This window comes from Magnolia sinica, chromosome 18, assembly GCF_029962835.1.
Source record: "Magnolia sinica isolate HGM2019 chromosome 18, MsV1, whole genome shotgun sequence".
Lineage (NCBI taxonomy): Eukaryota > Viridiplantae > Streptophyta > Magnoliopsida > Magnoliales > Magnoliaceae > Magnolia > Magnolia sinica.
Window position 1 is genome coordinate 15,994,614 of NC_080590.1, and position 18,974 is coordinate 16,013,587.

General features: G+C 37.7%; 2 protein-coding genes across 3 annotated transcripts in view; one reads left to right on the forward strand and one right to left on the reverse strand.

The window, feature by feature from the left end:
• The window catches only part of LOC131233247 (BEACH domain-containing protein C2-like), an 84,980-nt gene that overhangs the window by 62,027 nt on the left and 3,979 nt on the right, over positions 1-18,974 (reverse strand). For both annotated transcript variants that reach the window (XM_058229894.1, XM_058229893.1), the window contains exons 3-8: positions 11,226-12,013; positions 9,791-10,585; positions 3,614-3,748; positions 2,593-2,697; positions 2,171-2,284; positions 493-569 (exon numbers count right to left, since the gene is read on the reverse strand). In XM_058229894.1, coding sequence (XP_058085877.1) covers positions 493-569; positions 2,171-2,284; positions 2,593-2,697; positions 3,614-3,748; positions 9,791-10,585; positions 11,226-12,013 — 2,014 coding nt within the window. The remainder of the gene's footprint in view (positions 1-492; positions 570-2,170; positions 2,285-2,592; positions 2,698-3,613; positions 3,749-9,790; positions 10,586-11,225; positions 12,014-18,974) is intronic.
• LOC131233248 (geraniol 8-hydroxylase-like) overlaps positions 1-18,974 on the forward strand; it is a 91,922-nt gene that overhangs the window by 33,553 nt on the left and 39,395 nt on the right. The window lies entirely within an intron of this gene.

Sequence of the window (18,974 nt, forward strand, 5' to 3'; positions counted from 1 at the left end):
TATACATGCAACTCTTGAAAGGGTTTTAGATGTAATCCAAGCTCTCACCGTGGATTTCAAACCCCCTGATTGAGGGGATTTGAAACCCCCTGGATTTGAAAACCTCAGTTACTTTATGGTGCCAAACAACCCAGGGAATTTGAAATCCCCTCAAATCCCCCCAAATCCATGGTGCCAAATGACCCCTTAGCTCTTCTACTTCCAAAAAATTTTGTGGTCATTCAAAGAAAAAGAGAGTGGCTTCACTTAGAAGCTATGCACTTATTGAGCCAAGAAGAGAGTGAAAGGTGCTCAATATATTAAACAGACAAATAAATTGACTGACCAAAAGTTGCAAGCGTGATTTATTGAAAATTATATAGTACAGATTGTACTTGTTTGCCAAAGGTTTTATTCTATATGAGCAGCACTAAAACTGAACTTGAGAGAACAATATCATGGACATCTCTTCCAGGTTATAGTTCATAGCTATTATTTTGTACAAACAGATACCTGACTCGTTGATCTCCAATACTAGATCCTCCAACCATAGACAACCACTCTGCACAATGAATTGTAGCTTCAATATCCTGTAAAAGGAAGGTGATGATCAAATAATATAAATGAAATGACCAAATTTAACATCAACAATATAACTTTTATATGATGATATAAGATTGCTAGAATAAATAGTTCCAAGAAAAAAGTGAAAAAATGAAACACAAGGACCACATATCTTCTATTATGTTACTTCATTCCTCAAGCTCTTTGGCATTCAGTGATCTAAAGCATGCAAACAAAAGGGAAGAAATAGCTCATACAACTAATCTGTGCATGCTCCACAAACTATTGAAAGATTGTTGTGATGCTCAGAGTTTGGAAGTGTTCTCTTATTTTCAGGTGATGATAATTTATTAGAATACAGGAGGAGAAAACAATTCTAATACAGAACAAGAAGGGTGGATGTAGTAATCAACGCCAGGAAAAATAGATCGTCCATGTATTTCCCATTCCTCAAACACTTGGATGGTGTATATACCGAAAAGGCCAAATTTTTGTGACAATGAAAACGACGCAGTCCCAGACCTTGAGCAATTAGGATATCAAAATGTTGCAAAGATAATGGATAGGCCTTAAATTTTCTTAGCGATCGGAATATTTTAGACTAAATCCAGGCATCTAGAATACCAACAAGGGTATAAATAGCTGCTCAAAAGTTTTACAGAAGTTTGTTACTTGTCAAATGCTGGTCAAAAGTATTAACTTCTAGATTTGGCAAAAGCATCCAGCATGGAAAGATCTATGGCTTTCATGGAAGAATAACTCTAGAAGCTTACAGGCAGTTTCTGGTGAATTCCCTAAACCTGCCAGAAAAACATTTGGCAGTAGGGTTGCAACTTTGGTGGGTCGGCTCAGATTGAGGGTCAATCCGAGCCAAACCCGACATCAAGTTGTGTTAACCCATTGCCCAGCCAAACCCGACATACCATTTCCTCAAACCTGACTCATCAGGTTAGGTCAGGTTGAGTAGGGTTGATATGTTTGGGCTGGGTTGGACCAAAGATTTAGTATCTTATAATATGTCAATAATTTAGTATTTTATACATACATTAAATATAATAATTCTACTATATAAGATAAGGTGGGTTCGATTTGGGTCAGGTTACCAAAGGCCTCAACCAAAGCCCAACCCAACCCGAAATTGAATTGAGAATTTCCGGCCAGAGGCCAACCCAACCCGAGCCAGCCAAACTTTCTGGTTGGGCCAGACAGGTTTGGGTTGAACCCGACCCAAGTTGCACCTTTATTTGGCATTTTAGTGAAGGGACAACGACATAATGAAGTTAGTTTTGTGATGATGGTGATCCCAACAACTAACAGTTCTCCAGGCCATCCAAACAGTCTGTCGTAAAAACTAGACAAACATAACAATTTAGGCAGACAATTATTACATCCATGAGTGGCATGCACATAATAACTGATAACATGGTAAGTAGAGATATCACAATAACTAATAACATAAGAAAGTACAGACGCACATAAATGTCACAGTTTTGGTTTCCGATAGGTTACAATATTGCTTAAAAAGTGCAAGCAGCAGAACTGAAAATGAGAGACGGTAGAGGGGCAATAGACCCTAATGACTTGCTGAACAGAATCAAAAATGTGAAAAGAGGTACAAAAGGCAAACCTTCCAACCATCCTTCTGGCGCATAGAATGCTCTAACATGATGATCAGGAAGTTGTGAATGAGATCTTCTATGTCGCAAATGCTCACTCCGTTTGAACATTTGCCCGAACCCATCTGTAGAAGCAGGTACTTTCATTGAAACAATAGAGGCAGAGAATACAACCCTCATTATAAATAAAAATGCATGGATATTATTGGAAAAAGCCCTTCCACAAGTAAAAACTTCTCTGCAACCAACAATGTTTTAAACTATTTTTTGTGCTGAAACATACAAAACATTAACCAATTAATATCATCATCATCTAAGCCTTATCCCAACTAATTGGGGTCAACCACACAATATTAACCAATTAATATATTAGGAAATTTTAAAAAGAATGACTTGGAAAGCATTTACATTGAGCGATAAATCAGATATTTACCTCATAATTAGAAATAAGAACCTCCAAAATCCACTCTGGCCATTCTTCCATGTAAGTAAGGCTGCTTCTATTTTCTGGGTGACTGCAAGCCAAAAACAGAAGATCCTGAAATCATATAGAAAGAAACAGTTCAGAAACCTAAACCACAAGATAAGCAGGGCTCTTCACAAAAAGAAAGGTGAGAAATAATATGGGTGTCAATGCTGAGATAAAATTCCATATTATCCTAATACAACCAATACATAGAACAAGGACAATTTCTTGGGAATTGTTAAAATTCCCATGATAGAGGAGCCGCAAAACCTGTAAAGCTGACTGAGGCAGGCAGAAGGGAGGTAGAAACACCATTCTTTATTCATTTTCTGTCAGCTAAAACAACTTGGGTTTCTTAAGGTTTTCTGGGATCTCTATACTTCAGCAAGTTCATGGTGTCTATACTTTGAATATTCGTCTAAAGTGGCTAACTCTCTTCAACAGTGAGAATAGAAAAACCTTCTAAGAAGTGCAACTGGTGTTGACCTCCGAGCTGATAATTGAAACTTCTTTCTTACCATTCATCTCAAGGATTGTGATATTGGAGGTGTTCTTAGAGATGACCAAGGACTGCTGCACATGGCCTTCTCCAGCCCAATGGATTAGGGAGAAGTGCATGAAGCAGAGGCTCTTGCAAGTGGTAAGAACTTTCGTCAAGGATTTTTCCAGCCCTCTAATTGTGAAGGGGATACTTATAACTTCATCACAACGGCTTCCATTGAGAAGTCTAAACTTCAGAAAGGATCCTTCATGCTTAATGAAATTCAAGATAATGGTTCTTGGTTAAACATCTCATTTGTCCACATCGGTAAAGGAGTGAGACGACTGGCTGCTAGTATTGGGAGTTTATCCCATAATTTTGATGCATTTTTTTACCTTCACATATGGTTATGTCAAGATGAAATACCACCCAAGATATTTCAAAAAATGCAACCCAGATGACGTAACAAAAGAATTTATTTAATAAAATGCATGAAAAAGTAGCTACCTGTATGGCCCGAACTTGAAATACCCTGGACGCATATGGCAATGAACGGAGAAGAACCAACAAAAGCTGAACATGTTCGAAGCGGTGACCAGAATCATAAAGGTTTTGGCCATCATCAGTTGAAGAAACATTTATCTGAATAAGAAAATGCAACTTCGGGTTAGCATAGTCAAGAGGAAGGACTGAAGTGAATTGAGATGTCTGGATATGGCCAAGATATAGAGGAGGAAGATCAAAAGAAGCATGATAGTGCCAGTTAAAAGCAGTATGCCCATGCAAAGAAGACAAAACCAGCTCAATGAAGAGAAACATGTCCAAGAGCAACCAATCAAATTATCCAAAACACTATAAAGTTTTCAACATTCCTTCAACATCAGATATGGGATAAAAACTTGCATCCAAATGTGAAATGGTAGTAGCTTAAAAAGTGACCAGAAACACTGAAACAGATAACAACTGGCTTCTCAGATGATGCTGCATAGCAACTAAGAAAAAATCAGCAGAATATTGGCTTCCCTACAAATACTATCCCAAATCCCAATATTTCTTCTACAAGAACACTAGGGTACATGTTTCAAAATTCTAAAGCACCATAAGCATCATATTGGCTTTCAAAACAAAGGGACGTATCAACAAAAAGAAAATCAGCAAAGCAGGGGAATCTCTTCCAATATTTCTTCTTCAAGAAGGTCAGGGTACAACTCTTTAAATTCTGGAGCACCAAAAGCACCATACTCCAGATGAAACAGTGAAACATCTACAATCAAATGGAACTGTTGCAACATTCTGAGTATATCTCCCTAATCCCTCCTCCCTCTCACTTGCTATGCCTTCCCAGTAGATACTCACACTTTCATAAAAGCAGAAAGTGAGAGAATTCCTATAGCCCGTAGCATACCTAAGGATACTCATCCATCATCACCATTGTTCGGAGTATCCCCAATATTATCCATATCTCCAGCTCAGCAATACCAATAACACTGTAGCGATACCGATAACACTGGTAGTCTCAGAAATTCCAGGTATTGGCAATGCATCGCTAAGTATCTCCAATGTATCAATATTGCCAACATATCTCCAATATTTTCGACTGTATAAATTCCAGGTGTTGCTTGTATCACCAATGTATCGATATTGCCAATATTTTCAACTGTGTAAATTCTGGGTGTCGATTGTATTGCCAATGTATCAATGATATTTTGACAATATTGCCAATGCATTGATATCACCAAAAATCTATTTATTAAAATTTTTTTTAAAAAATCATTTCAAATTTTTTTATGAGCACATGGTTGTATGCAGTGTTCAAATTGTCGACAATAATATTGATCATATCATGAAATTATTGTTATCCAAACATGGGTGATATTGAGACCACAGTCTTTCGTTTCTTTTCCAGTTGTTGACGATTTCTCAGTGAAATACTGTGTTGTCGAAATTCTGAAATATCGATAGAGGTTTGGATGAAAGGTTGGATGTATGGTTGGATGTGGATGGATAGATGGGATGGGATGGTTGGACTAGTTTCTTACGAGTTACGACAACACATGCTTTTAAGCCCCCATTATATGGAAACTTATTATTTATGCATTAATTTTTCAATTCTTTTATTCCTAAATATGCAAATTGTGTATTTTAGTATCTCCTGAAGTTTCACCAGAAAATTTCACCATTTTCCCCATGTTTCCCCAATGTTCCCCACATTTCTGGTTACTAACGATAGTATCGGCGATATCGATATTGTTTTTGTATCCCCGGCCATGAAAACATGTAGTGATACCATACTTCGAGCACTGATCATCACCAAAGTTTAAGAAATTAAAACTCATATCAGATTGTGCCTTGAGTTGACTCAAGAATCAGTTGAGTATTCCATAGAGTCAATTAAGGTTATCGAAGTTTAAAAGGGGTTAAAAGAATTAGTAGAACATTAGAAATGTCAACGCATATCTATAATTTAAATTTTCACAGTAAATAATCAGTCAACCAATTGAAAGATGAAAAACAACTAATACCCTCTCAAATTCAAACTTCTTTGTCATAAACTCATAGCCAATTAGCTGTATGACAATCTATGCAGACAGTGAAGGTGATTCGTTGTCATAGTCGTCGTCATCGTCATCATCAGAGATTATCTCTATTAACTGGGTTCAGCTACACATTATGTTACACCATTCCACTCTATCACAAACCATATCCTTAGTTAAACCATAATCTTCAAGTCTTTTCTTAGTACCTACACCCATGTCCTTTTGGGCATTCCCCTTACGCTTTTAGAGCCTTCAACTTGAACCAATTTGCTCCCAACCAATGCAGTTCTTGATCTCCACTACATCTTAGTCTACTTTCCTTCATCTCATGATTCTTAGGGCCTGTTTGTTTCATGGATTACCATAGTAATGTAGTGTAAAAATTCACATCAGTACTTCTTTACTTTGTGTTGGAGCACAAAAATCAGTAAAGAAGATGTCATGAAAGTACAAAGATTCAAGCAGAAAAGGAAAAGGAAGATTGATTTTTCAAAGAATAGAGGAGAGAGATCCATTGCGCGCGCAAAATGGATGTGTTGCGCGGCGCAAGGAGCCCTTGTCTGGGGCCGTGCAATGGGGGTAGGTGGCATGTGGATCGAGGCTACACATGTGAAATGCCTATAAATACCCCGCCACCCTCTCATTTGATTCATTCGCAAGCCCTAAGGGATTCTGAAGAAGCACTTCGGGTATTCCGAAGGATGAGAAGGAGAAAGAGAAGAAGAAGAAGACATGGGGAAATCCCCTATTGCACGACAGGCACGCAGCAGGGACCCTTTGCGCGTCGTGCAATGCCCCTGTTGCGCGCGCAATCTTTTCAAGAAGCCCATGCATTTTTCCATTCCTGCCTGATTGCAGTCTTTCATGATGGGAATTCATCATTTCCTCGAGATTGTCATCTCAGACAAATCAATAGAGAGATAAAGGATCTTTGAGGGTCCTAGATCCGCACAACGCATCTTCCATCAAAAAGAGCTCATTACAAGCTGGAATGCTGAAATCATTATCCAAATCATTCCATGTTTTGTCTTGTTTCATCTATTAGATATATTTTGTATTTGAATCAAGGGAAACATGAGGATGTAAACGAACTTTTTAATCAACAAAATATCTGATGGTGATTATTCTTCTATTAATTCTTCATTATTATTGAATAAGATTCCCCAATCCAAATAAATTCGAAACACTTTGATTGGATATTGCCAACTGTCAAATCAATGTAATCCTTCGGAAGCACTGCCAAGCATGGATTGGCGGAGGTGTGTTGACGTGCAATATTTCATAGGCCCCACCATGATGTGTTATATCCAAACCATCCATCCATCTTGTGTAATCATTTTATGCAATGAAAAAAAAAAAAAAATGAGGTTAGATCCAAAGCCGAAAGGACAACGCATGCCATTGAAAACTTCTGCAGATCCATATAAGTGTTGTTGGATCTTCTTCATTTTGGGGGACAGGCCCTAAAATGAAATTGCAAAATGGATGGACCATGTAGATATAACACATATGGACGAAACTACATCCAAGTGTATCTAACCAGTGAAAGTACTTTACATGTCGGAGTGAAAATGGGAGAGTAGTGTATACGGTCAGTACTCTGTTTTACTTCCAACTTCGATAGTAATGGTAATTATTACTTTTTTACACTACATTATTGTGGCAGTCCATGAAACAAACAGGCCCTTATACCTATTGGTGTCACTCCTAAGTTCCCTTGAATGCATCCATTCCTGCCTCTATCCTTGTTTTGCCACTCACCCATCTCAACACCCTCGTTCCTGCTACACATCTTATGAAAATGCTGTCCCTTGACTGCCCAAAGTCCAGTAAAGCATGGCTAGTCTTATAGCTATCCTATAAAACCTACCATTTAGTTTCATTGTTATGCAGTGATCACATAAAATTCCAGAGGCACATCTCCACTTTCAGCCACCCAACTCCAATTCTATGATCAAAATCATTCTCATACAAACTGGCTGCCAACCTGACATAACCCCCCTCCTTCATCTGGGCTGGGGCCCAGCAATGAGAGCACAAAATTCTCACAGGCACTAATTAATAGTCAATTACATAGGTTGCTTAGAATCAATGACTTAATTAACAAGTTGGTGATTCATTTTCTAAAAGAAAATGCACTTAAAGAAAAAAATTGTGCACTTTGCTCTTAACATTCCATGTCCAATTTCCACTTACAAAATAGAGATAAACAGAATGCTGCAAATTAATTATGGCAAAGATACAAAGGTGAAGGGATGACTGACTACGCAAAACTGCAAGTAGAAAGGATGACCCAAGAACATACGTCATAAACACACAATAATGCCAGATGTAAAATGGATATTCAAGTCCCTAGAACTGGTTGCTTTCCCCCACTTAAGTGTCAAGTCCACCAAACTCACTCATGCTAGTACAGATAATAGTTCTCTTCAGTGTTGTGGTTGGAAGCAGAGTCATGACTCATGAGCACTTTCTTTGTCACAACCACAAACGTCTTCTTCCTCATTAACTCAACCTCATTCCACCAATCATTCACAAATTTTTTTCTTCTGATTTATAGTGATTGACTTGGCAATTGTAGGTGGGAACAGAAACTAAACTTTTCTAACAATTGTATACACTTTGAAATAGTTTCGGAGTACTAACCAACACAAAAGAGAAGCCTGCTTTTATGAAAGAATTTTGCCATCACCTTCATTAGAGCTTTTCCAAGGCTCTTTCTTTTCATCTTATTTTCTACATACTGACATAGCATGAAAGTATTGGTAACTGTGGCCTGAAAGACAGTCACATGTTTAATGCCTGTGTGGTCATGTGGCCAGTTGGGCCTACTTGATAATGACATTCCTGTTTTATTCAATAAAGTGATATTTCTGTTTTTTGGGATCTTTTCCCCTGCATGATTGATGTTGGAATAAGTCAATGAACATTTTGATGTAGGTGCCAAAGTGAGATATATCCAAAAACATATAATAATAATAAAAAAGGTGGCACTACTCTGAATGCCAAGATCTGGAGTGAAGCCATAGGGATTGGTTATGTGTCCATTACTGGAACTAGATTTACCTCAACTACCGATAGGATACTGTTATGTGTCCATAGAGATATATTGTCTCCTGCTCGTTAGATGAGCTCGTAGAGACTCTGGTGTGTGTGAGTAATCCAGGGTTCAATCGCTGGTAGTGTTACCTTTCAGGAAAAAAAAAATTTATATATATATATATATATGATCAGGTTTCCAGTTTCCACTGCTAGGATATCTACATGTTAAAGCTCATGACTAGTGTTGTCATGTATTTTTTTCATGTACAAGGCTTGTGGCCTAGTCCTGGATATGTGGTTGTTGTGCGGGAGAGTTAATGCGTCTCATTGTGATAGTTTCTTTTTAGAATTTTTTTTTTTTTTTAATGAAAAGTTTTTTTAGAGTAAAGAAAGATTTTATTTAAGAATAAGGAGATCACTAGGGAGGGAAATTTCTGTTACAACTTACAAGAGATGCACAACTAACACTCTCTATTGTGTAAACATTGCAACACCATTTACCTCTCTCGTGTGATAGATTATGGAGATGTTGTGATCCCTAAGGATGATAAGTGGTCAACATGCTAAGAAGTTATTAAAGCAGGTACATGATTATTATCTCCCTCGGAAATCCCCATTCTGAGGGCATTCTCATCCTTTTTTACTGTTTTGCACTTTTTAGGAGCCCCTAAAGTCTTATCCCAACTGAGTGACAGTCATTGAAGAGATGACAGGGGGCCAATTCTGTCAAAGGTACATATCAATTAATGCCTCATGAAGAAAGTTACAATAAAATTGACTTCCTAATACTGAAGATTCAAAGCAGTCTCTGAAACATTCAAGGGAGGAAAGATACAGCATTCCCTGCTTAACTGTCAGAAATATAATTGTTAAATGATTAGTAGAGTTGACCAAACATACTTCGGTTCCCTAGACAAAAGCAAATAAATCAATGAAATGTTCCCACAACTGAAGGTCGCATAACATCCTTCAAAAATACTAATTGGAGGAAAATTACATGCACGCTGTGCAGATGTTTGTTCAAACTTTTGATTAACTTTGAAAAAGGAAGAAACAAATCGAAGGGACAAGGTAACAAAAAAAGGAATCAAAATTCTATCCTTACCGCTGCTCCCAATAAAGCCATGTACACATTTGCAGTCATTAGCCTCTGTGGTGCTGCTTGAAATGCTTTCTGTAATGCAAAGAGTAGCAGAGAAACTTTATCAGAAAACATGGCGTTGCCTTCATCAGGCAGTCCATTACCCAGAATGTTACTTGATGTGAGTGGAAAAGCAGCATTTGAACTGAACTTCAAATGCCCGGATGTCACTAATGCACCCAACAGGGTAATTATCCCAACAACAATCCCATCACCATTGTCAACATTATAAACATTATTCCTAGCACTGTCAGCACTTATTGAGAAATTGATACCCCCTAGATTCCTAATAAATTGATTCTCAGAGGAGGATGTTGATCTTCCAATATTAATGCCCACAGAAACCATGATGGAGCTATCACCACTATCAGAAGACTGCAATTGAAAACCTTCTTGAGAAATAGACTCTTTTTCCTCAGGAGATCCAAGACGGTCATCTGGGCTTCCTTGTTGGTCGTCACTAGTTTTCAGTCCAGATCCCTCAACTGATACATTTTCAGGAACTTTCATGCTGGGACTTTCTGCAGCTACATCTTCAGTACTCTTTACAGTAGAACTTTCTGCAGCTGATACATAGTCAGTACCCTTCACACTAGAACTTCCTGCAATGGAATGATTACCAGCTTTTGCTTCCCGCTGCAAAAGGACAAGAAGTGTTTCTATTCCTCCACAAGAAATGAATGCCTCTGCGAATGTGTGTGCCCTAGATGTATTTGGCTGTACCACTAGCCTATAGATCAGGTGCAACACCCTGGCAACCTGGAAAGGTGCAACAATTAGAAACTCTTTCCACAATAAATCACCAGAAGAAAACGTAAGAGACAAGTTCCTCAAGCATTTGCCTAAAACAAGCATATATAATATTTAGATGAAACTTGCTCAGACAAGGTTATGATGATGAGGGCAGCAGTGATGGTGGTAGTGATATCTATTTGGATAAAACCTCTACATGGATGCATGAAATGCTTAGTCTAATTCCAGGCTGAGAAAATTTATAGATGCAAGCCATGAAGAAACATAAGCCTCTAGCCCAAACCATCTATCCAAACAAGCAACAACCATTACGAATATTTCCACACACACACACTCAAGTAATAACTATATTTTGTTTAGAGAGCATGAATAACCAGTAAGATGTAATTAAACACCAGAGGTCCAGAATATTATAGTTAAATTTTTAGCAATCAAATGACAAACTACCATGCACATGTTTGACTAAACTAGGCACATACGAAAAGGGACCCAGGAAATGGCCGAGATAAGCATAATGAAAATGAGAACCAATGAAAAGGCAAGAAAAGTATTGTGGTATAGTTCCTAATATATTAAATCAGATACTATGCAACTAACATATATTAATCACAGTCTAAAACACTATGAAATTAAACGTATATGGTACCTGATTAGGTTGTGCACTATCAACTATGAAACCAATCAAGCAACGGACATCATCAACAGCCAATGAAGGAGATGCTGCTCCCACAAGAAGTTCGATGATTACTAAGAGCTCATCAACCAGGGCATTCACTTCACCCACAGGCCGTGATGCCTCATGCAATGAAAATGCATCAACAGAGTCCGATTCACGAACAATCCAGTAGCATCTCCTGCAGCCATCAAGAAGCATCTGGACAGCATTAGCATCTCGCATAGCTGATGACTCAGTGAAAACCATGTCCGCAAGTGAAGAAAGAAGCTTCTTCTGTAGTCCATAATTGCATAAACTCCACATCTTCAAATCCAACAGCAAAGTACGGAAAAGTTGCACTTTCAGTGCATGATTCTTTCTCTGAGATTGACATAGACATACAATTGCAGCAACAAGTTCCTCTTCTCTTACTCCAATTTTATTTCCGTGATCCAATGTAGAAAGAGTTTGCAACAAATAGTGTAGTATTAATGACAGAACCTCAGGCCCTCGGGTGCGACACAACTCCTCATTATTTCCAGGATGTTGAATAGACATGGAAATAATTCTGAATATTGGGGCAGCCAGAGAAGCGGTGACCAGAGACAAAGCAAACTCCCCTTGCTGGGGCTCCAAGCTATCTTTTTGCACATTGCTTACTGCCAGTGGTAGCAAAGACATTGGACCGCCATAAGCCAAGGCCCACAATGACTCTACTGGGCGTATTCGAGCAGCAACATGAACCTGCCCAAGAACCTCGGCAGGTTTCCGGTGAGTTCCTGAGTACAATAAAATGTCAATTTCAAGAGCTGAAACATAAAGCACTGCCTTAGAACCAAATAGATTTATTCTTATTTTTCTTCTTCTTCTTCTTCTTCTTCTTCTACTTCTTTTTTTTTTTTTGAAGGATAACTGGAAATAGAAAAGAAAGCCAAAAGAAAACAAAAAGGATGATGAGAAATCGTCCAGCTAATTCAAAGATGAGGATTCCCCCAGCTGCCATTAAAAGCCTGGACTGGGGCTCCCAATCAATACATTATCAGCCCTAGGCCATTCCACAACCAACCACTTTGCCATATGGAGAACCAAATAGAATATGTTGAAATATAACACGAGTTCACAACTTCAATTCAGCCACAAACATGAAAGCAGCAAGTTCTCTGCCAAAGCAGTCAAAAAATACGCACGTTTAACGAACATGTCAGGTAGCTAAGGACACCGAAATGACAATCAGTGGACGATGCCAAATTGATTCTCAATTATATCAACAACGGCAGATGATGAGAAGCAATAGGAAGGATCGGCAAATGATCCCTGAGTACTATCCAAGAGAATGATATATGGAATCACTAACAGCCCATTATCCACCTTGTATTGGTTCATGGATTGGCCAATCAATGTATGTGCTCCCAATCCCTTGTTGAGGCCCCTCAAAAGAATGTGATTGCACATTCCCGGATGGAGCAATCCACTCTAAAATATCCCCTCAAAAGGGAGAGAATGAAGATGCAATACACAGCAAATATGCGCAATATCCAGACCTTTCGTCAAGTGGGACTCATCATGAACATGCCTGGCCAGAAACCAGGTCAATCCACTCATCAGGTGGGCCATACATGGGAAAAATGGCCAGTTAGAAAATGACAATCAACAGTCTATATTTGTTGTATCAGTTGCAAACTCGATGAGCAGACTAGCTAGAATGTTTGGTTAGAAAAAAGGCAATCAACAGTCTCTATTCACCGTATGAGTTGCAAACTTGATGAGCAGACTAGCTGGAATGTTCGGCCAAGGAATGTTCACGATGGGACCATCTAAAGAGAGGCCTGATCTTTTACATGTGTGTCATTTTGGCAAGCATGCCACGAGTCACTCACCTAAGTGTTTCCCTTTAATCAACTGTGACAAAGGCGTGCCATATTGTTCATCTCACACGAGCTAGTATAGAGTGGCATCCCAAATAATGTACATGGTGGGCAATAAAAATGACTGTTGGGCCACAACGTGCACATGGTGGAACTCAGCTGAAGAAAGTTCCAGATCTTTCACTCATGTGGTACTTTGGGACACGTGATGTGAAGTGTTGTCTTGTGCGATTGCTTATGCAGTTTGGAACGGATAGATGCCATCATGACATGCGATTTGGGGGGTTACACGATCAGACAATCTTTGGAACAGATGGATGCCATCATGGCATGCGATTTGGGGGGTTACACGATCGGACAATCTCTCTCTCTCTCTCTCTCTCTCTCTCTCTCTCTCTCTCTCTCTCTCTCTCTACTCTTAATTTTGCACTCAATACATTGCTAATCTTTTCCGAGTTTGATTGTGTTATGTGTAAGGGCTTTCTAAAGTCTAGACTCTTATCTAATCTGTATCTCTCATCATGTCTTAATCTTTTCCAAGTTTGATTGTGTTATGTGTAAGGGCTTTCTAAAGTCTAGGCTCTATCTAATCCGTATCTCTCATCATGTCTTCTTTCCAATCTTCTTCTTTGAAACAGAAGTCTAATGGCCCGGGATGGAAGCATGGGCACTAACGTAGCACTTTTGAAAAATCGTGTATAATGTGCGAGCTTTGCAGGTTTGTAAGTGTCAGTGCCACTGGCCGGCACAAGCAACACCTTGCACACACCCTGAGGATAGAGTGCAAGAGCATGTCTCAATGTTACTCCAGAGATCCGAACGGAAATCATGGAGTACATAGACAAACATGCTCGAAAAAGGCATGACAATTTGGTAGTTAAATAAGAATTGAAAGAACGTGAAGCTTATGAATATATTGATATAGATGTTGATGTTGATGTTGTTGATGTCGATGATGCCACACCTACATCCATAGGGCTATCTAGACCACCGGCACCCAAAAGATCTTGTGGGCATGGACCAATGGATAGGTGGTGTAGACCACATCCCAAGGATGTGGTTGACCAAAGGGATAAAGGAAAAGGACCTACTCAAACAACACTCGAAAAATGATATAAAAATAAAGATAAGAAAACCACAATTCAGTACGTTGTTAAGCGATTATACCAAACCGGTGTTGCTTTTAACATTGTTAAATTGAAGACCTTCAAAGTTATGGTTTAAGTAATAGGTCAATTTGGACCTGGACTTAAGCCCCCTTCATATCATGAAGTGAGGGAAACTTGCCTCAAAACCGATGTTGAATTTACTAGAGGCTTTACTACAAACGCAAGGAGGCTTGTGAAATATATTGAGGTACATTAATGGCCGATGGATGGATATAGATCCGATCGAACACTCATTAACTTTCTCATTAAATGTCCAATTGGGATGTATGTTTTTTAAGTCTATGGATGCATTTGCCTATTCCAACACGGCCAAATATTCATTTAAATTAGTGTAGTTGTGGAAATAGGAGAAGAATATGTTTTCCAAGTTATCACAGACAATGTAGCTTCCTATGTAGCCGTCGGTTGCCTTCTCATGGAGAAGAGACACGGTTTATTTTGGATTTCATACATGGCACATTGTATAAATTTAATGTTAAAAGATGTACGCATCTTATATAAGTGATTGATAGTGCCAGAAGAATAACTATGTGTATGTATAAACATGTCCTTCTCCACATGAAAAAACACATTGGTTGTAATTTGTTTAATCCAATCGTCACCTGATGCACAACAACCTTTTTAACACTAAAAAGGTGGTATACAAAAAAAATCTAAGCTTAGAAGCTTTGTTGTGTCAGTTGATTGTAATAATCGGCCTTGGTCAAAGAAGACCAAAGGAAAATTAGTCCAACAAACTATCATTTTGCAATTATTTTAAACACAAGTGTTAAAGACCTTAAAATCATCAAAACCTTTAGTAGGTGTATTAATATTGGTGGACAGTGATGAGAAGCCACCAATAAGATACATCTATGATGCGATGGAAATAGCTAAAAACAAATTGCAAATCACTTTAATTATAAAGAACGTGATTATAAGCCTATATTAGATATTATAGATAAGAGATGGAGCAGTCAAATGTCATTTGTATTGTATTCAGTTGCCTACATCCTTAATCCAATCATATTCTTCGCTTGCGCCAATTGGAGTGAGGTAGAAGCGACGCATGTGGTAGGCCTTCTTGATGTTTTAAAGTGAATGGTTCTAAATAAAGATGAACAGGATAGGAGAATTTTGCCCTACCAAACTTCTACATGAAGGGTATGGGGATTTTTTCAAGAGATAGTCATCGGGCATAGAACTATGAAATTACCAAGTATAAACATATTAACAAGTTGCTCTAACTTAAGAATAATTTCTTACAATCTACAAAGTGTAACTTACTTTAACCGTTGTTTACACGGTTGACTAGTGGACCCGAACAGAGTGGACCCAAAAGAAGTGGACCCGAATGGAACGACCCAGCACTGAAGAAGTTGGCCATGAAAATTCTTATCCTTACATGTTTTGCAAGTGGTTGCAAGTACAACTAGAGTATGTTCAAGTAGGTAAGTTTTTCAATTCACTCCTCAAATATTGAATTTAGACTTAGAGTGAATATTAAAACTTAAACGTAGCCAATAGTAATCGTTAATTCACTTTCAATTGAAATGTTATAAAGATTCACACCAAAAAAAGAATCGTCTTAAACAAAAGAAGCTAAATAACCTGGTCTTTGTCCAATACAACCAAAAGTTGTGAGAACAATTCCGGGCTAGGCAAGAAAAGCATGGTTTCTATGATCCCATATGCCTACATAATTTGGAGGCAGACAATGAGTGATTTATAGAAATAGAGGACCTGACCTTTGCAGGCAAGGACCTAACATGGGCCCAAATAAAATATGCCACATTTGGATGGGCACCTGAAGAAAAATCCTCAAGTCAAAGGCGAAGAAGATGGGAGAGCACAAGGCCTAGTAGCAGTCAAGACCAATAAGTAGACGAGATTAAAGAGATACAAGAAAAAGATTATCAAGATCGACCATTGGATGTGGATAAGCAACTAGTGCGAACCAGTAACCAAGAAACATAAGAAGGTGAAGTATATGTCGAAGAAGGAGATGACTCCAATAAGGACAATGGTGACAATGATTGTAGTGATGATGTGTCACAATGGATTAGGGATCAATGTGTATAGTATAGCCTATTTTTTATTTTTTTATTTTTTTATTTTTTTATTTTGTAAGTTGTAACTCATTTGTAGTTTCTAAATTGTAATTGTATTTGTAACATTGTAGTGTTTTTTGTTGTTTTAGTTTGTAATTTGTACTTTGTATAATGTATTTCTACATCAAGTCATATTCTCAGGACGTGCAGCAAGAACAGTCTACTTAGATAAACTGAGGCTTGTTCGCATGGTATTGGTCAATGCACAGTTCATCTTCTATTTGTCTTTGAATCCTTGTATTAGTTAATCTAGGATGATAACCAACAAAACATAGCGCAATCTAGTAGCCACCAATTCAGGATTGACCACTACCAGGACCAGAAACTCCCCTTGGATTGACTAATATAGGGATCCAAATGGGCCCTAAATGCATGCCGCCAACTAACTGTTAAGCAACTTTGGACATAGTTATAACTTACAAGAGATTAGTCCCCCTCATGTTCATCATCAACAACTCCTTTGATAATCAACTAACTATTCATGTTACCACTAATAACATCTTAGCATAGCTAGCATATTGAAGTTTATCGTCATCTTGTGCCTGAGAAGGTGGTGACTAGTGACCAACTAGCAGATGTGTTTGGCATGTATCTTGCTAGTGATCAACTATATGTTATTGTTCCAAGTTAGAAATGATTGGTGTATATGCTACAACTTGAAGGCAAGTGCTACAAAATATTGTGCATGTAGTGGCATATGTGCATGCATATCTATACTTTGTATGAGTGGTCTTTTTGTGTTAAGCTTATGTTAATAAAAAGATTGGTCAACTAATGGTGGCCCTTGACAATTAATAGCATTCTTCTACAATAGTACCAGTCAGCAATATTGTCAAAATCGTTATCGTATCGCAAATTGTAATAGGGGTTGAATCATATCAAATCGCAAAATCATATCGTAAATCGTAAGATTTTTTATGATTTTCTTCAAAATATGAAAAATATAAATAAATTAGAAAAACTTAAAAACTTCAACACTATCATGACATGGTATTACTTAAAAATTAAATGATTCTTACCTTTCCTTTTTTCTTTTCTTTTTTTCTTTTTCTGTTTTTTCTTCCTTTCTTTCTTTCTTCTTCTTCTTCTTCTTTTTTTTTTTTTTTTTTTTTTGCCTTTCAAGAAATTTTCCTTAAAAAACATACAAGGATCCTTTAATAATTTGTGTTCGTGTTACGTTTCTTGAATGTAGAATTGCATTAGAAAAGTGGCATTTGATTTCGTAGACCAACGAAAAAAGATATTTTGATTTCTAACCATCATTCTACAATACATGTTAGTCAATATGATCATAACCATCCATAAAAACATTCTAGATAAGTCATACATCAATTTGGTGGTTTCAACGAGTTAAGAAGTAAGAAATTATATATAAATATAAGCTCTTTGATTTATCATTGAAGAGAATTTCTTTTTATGACAACAAGGTGCCTCCGCCCCTTTTTAAGGCAAGACTAATCACTGCAGATGCACGCAATCACCCGCAAACCACGTGCATTGGGTAATCCCAAACATTCAAGAGAATATATGTAATTTAATCTCTTATAAAGAACAAAATAAAATAATTTACCTTTTCAAAATGATTCTTGTTAAGTTAAAGGTTTTTTCTAAATGATTTTTAAAGACCCCATCAATTTAAAAACATAAAATGAAAGCCTAGTGAAGCTTAAAATGGAAGAGAACAGGTATAATTTGAATTGTAAATCGTAGGATTCAAATCATAAAATTGTAGGATTCATATAAGAAGGGATTCAAATCATTTTGTTTAAGATTCGACTCAAATCGAAAATCGAAAATCGAATATCATAAATCGTAGGATTTTGACAACATTGCGGTCAAAACATATCTAACAGTGATCCTAATTCCTTAGAAATAAACTTCACCATGGAGAACATCCCAACAAACAATTACTTGTAGCACCGCATAAGATTGAGAAAACCATAACAGCTCACCCAAGGACAAGAAGTACCTCTGCAGTTTATTAGTCCCAATACATCTTCTAAAAGATTTTTACATTTACCTTGTTTTCTCAGGGCTAGACTACATTAAAAAGGGAAAAAAGAAATTACAAAAGGGGAAGGGAGACTGCAATCATATGATTCTTGAGTATTGGCCAACTCATCCACTACATCATTTACTTCAATATTAGATGAGAGAAAGAAACCAAGATGGTCTACCTAATATCCCTGATTTCCTCCAAAAACGACATGAATAACACCTTGGGCATCTCTTATGACACTGCCTATCCCTGTTGACCCAGGCTTGCCTCTGGAGCTTCCACCAAAGTTGAGCTTCCACATAACATTTGGCAATGGCCACCAAATGCATTGAATGACAGGTCGATTGCTTTTGTCATCAATAACCTCCATCAAACCACTTCCCAAACTATCACTTAAAACTCCTTTAAGGGGTTGTTTGGGAATGTCAAATACTTTGGAAATGAAAATAGTTTCCACAAAATCCGAGTTTTCCCCTATTTGAGGGGGGAAAAGAGTAGCTGTGGAAAGCCTTTTCCATTTCAAAGGTTTTAGTCAGAAAAATGTGGCTTACGATTTCTTCCAAAAAAAACACATTGAGTGCCAATTTCAAGGTTGCAAAGGACCATCCTCAGTTTTT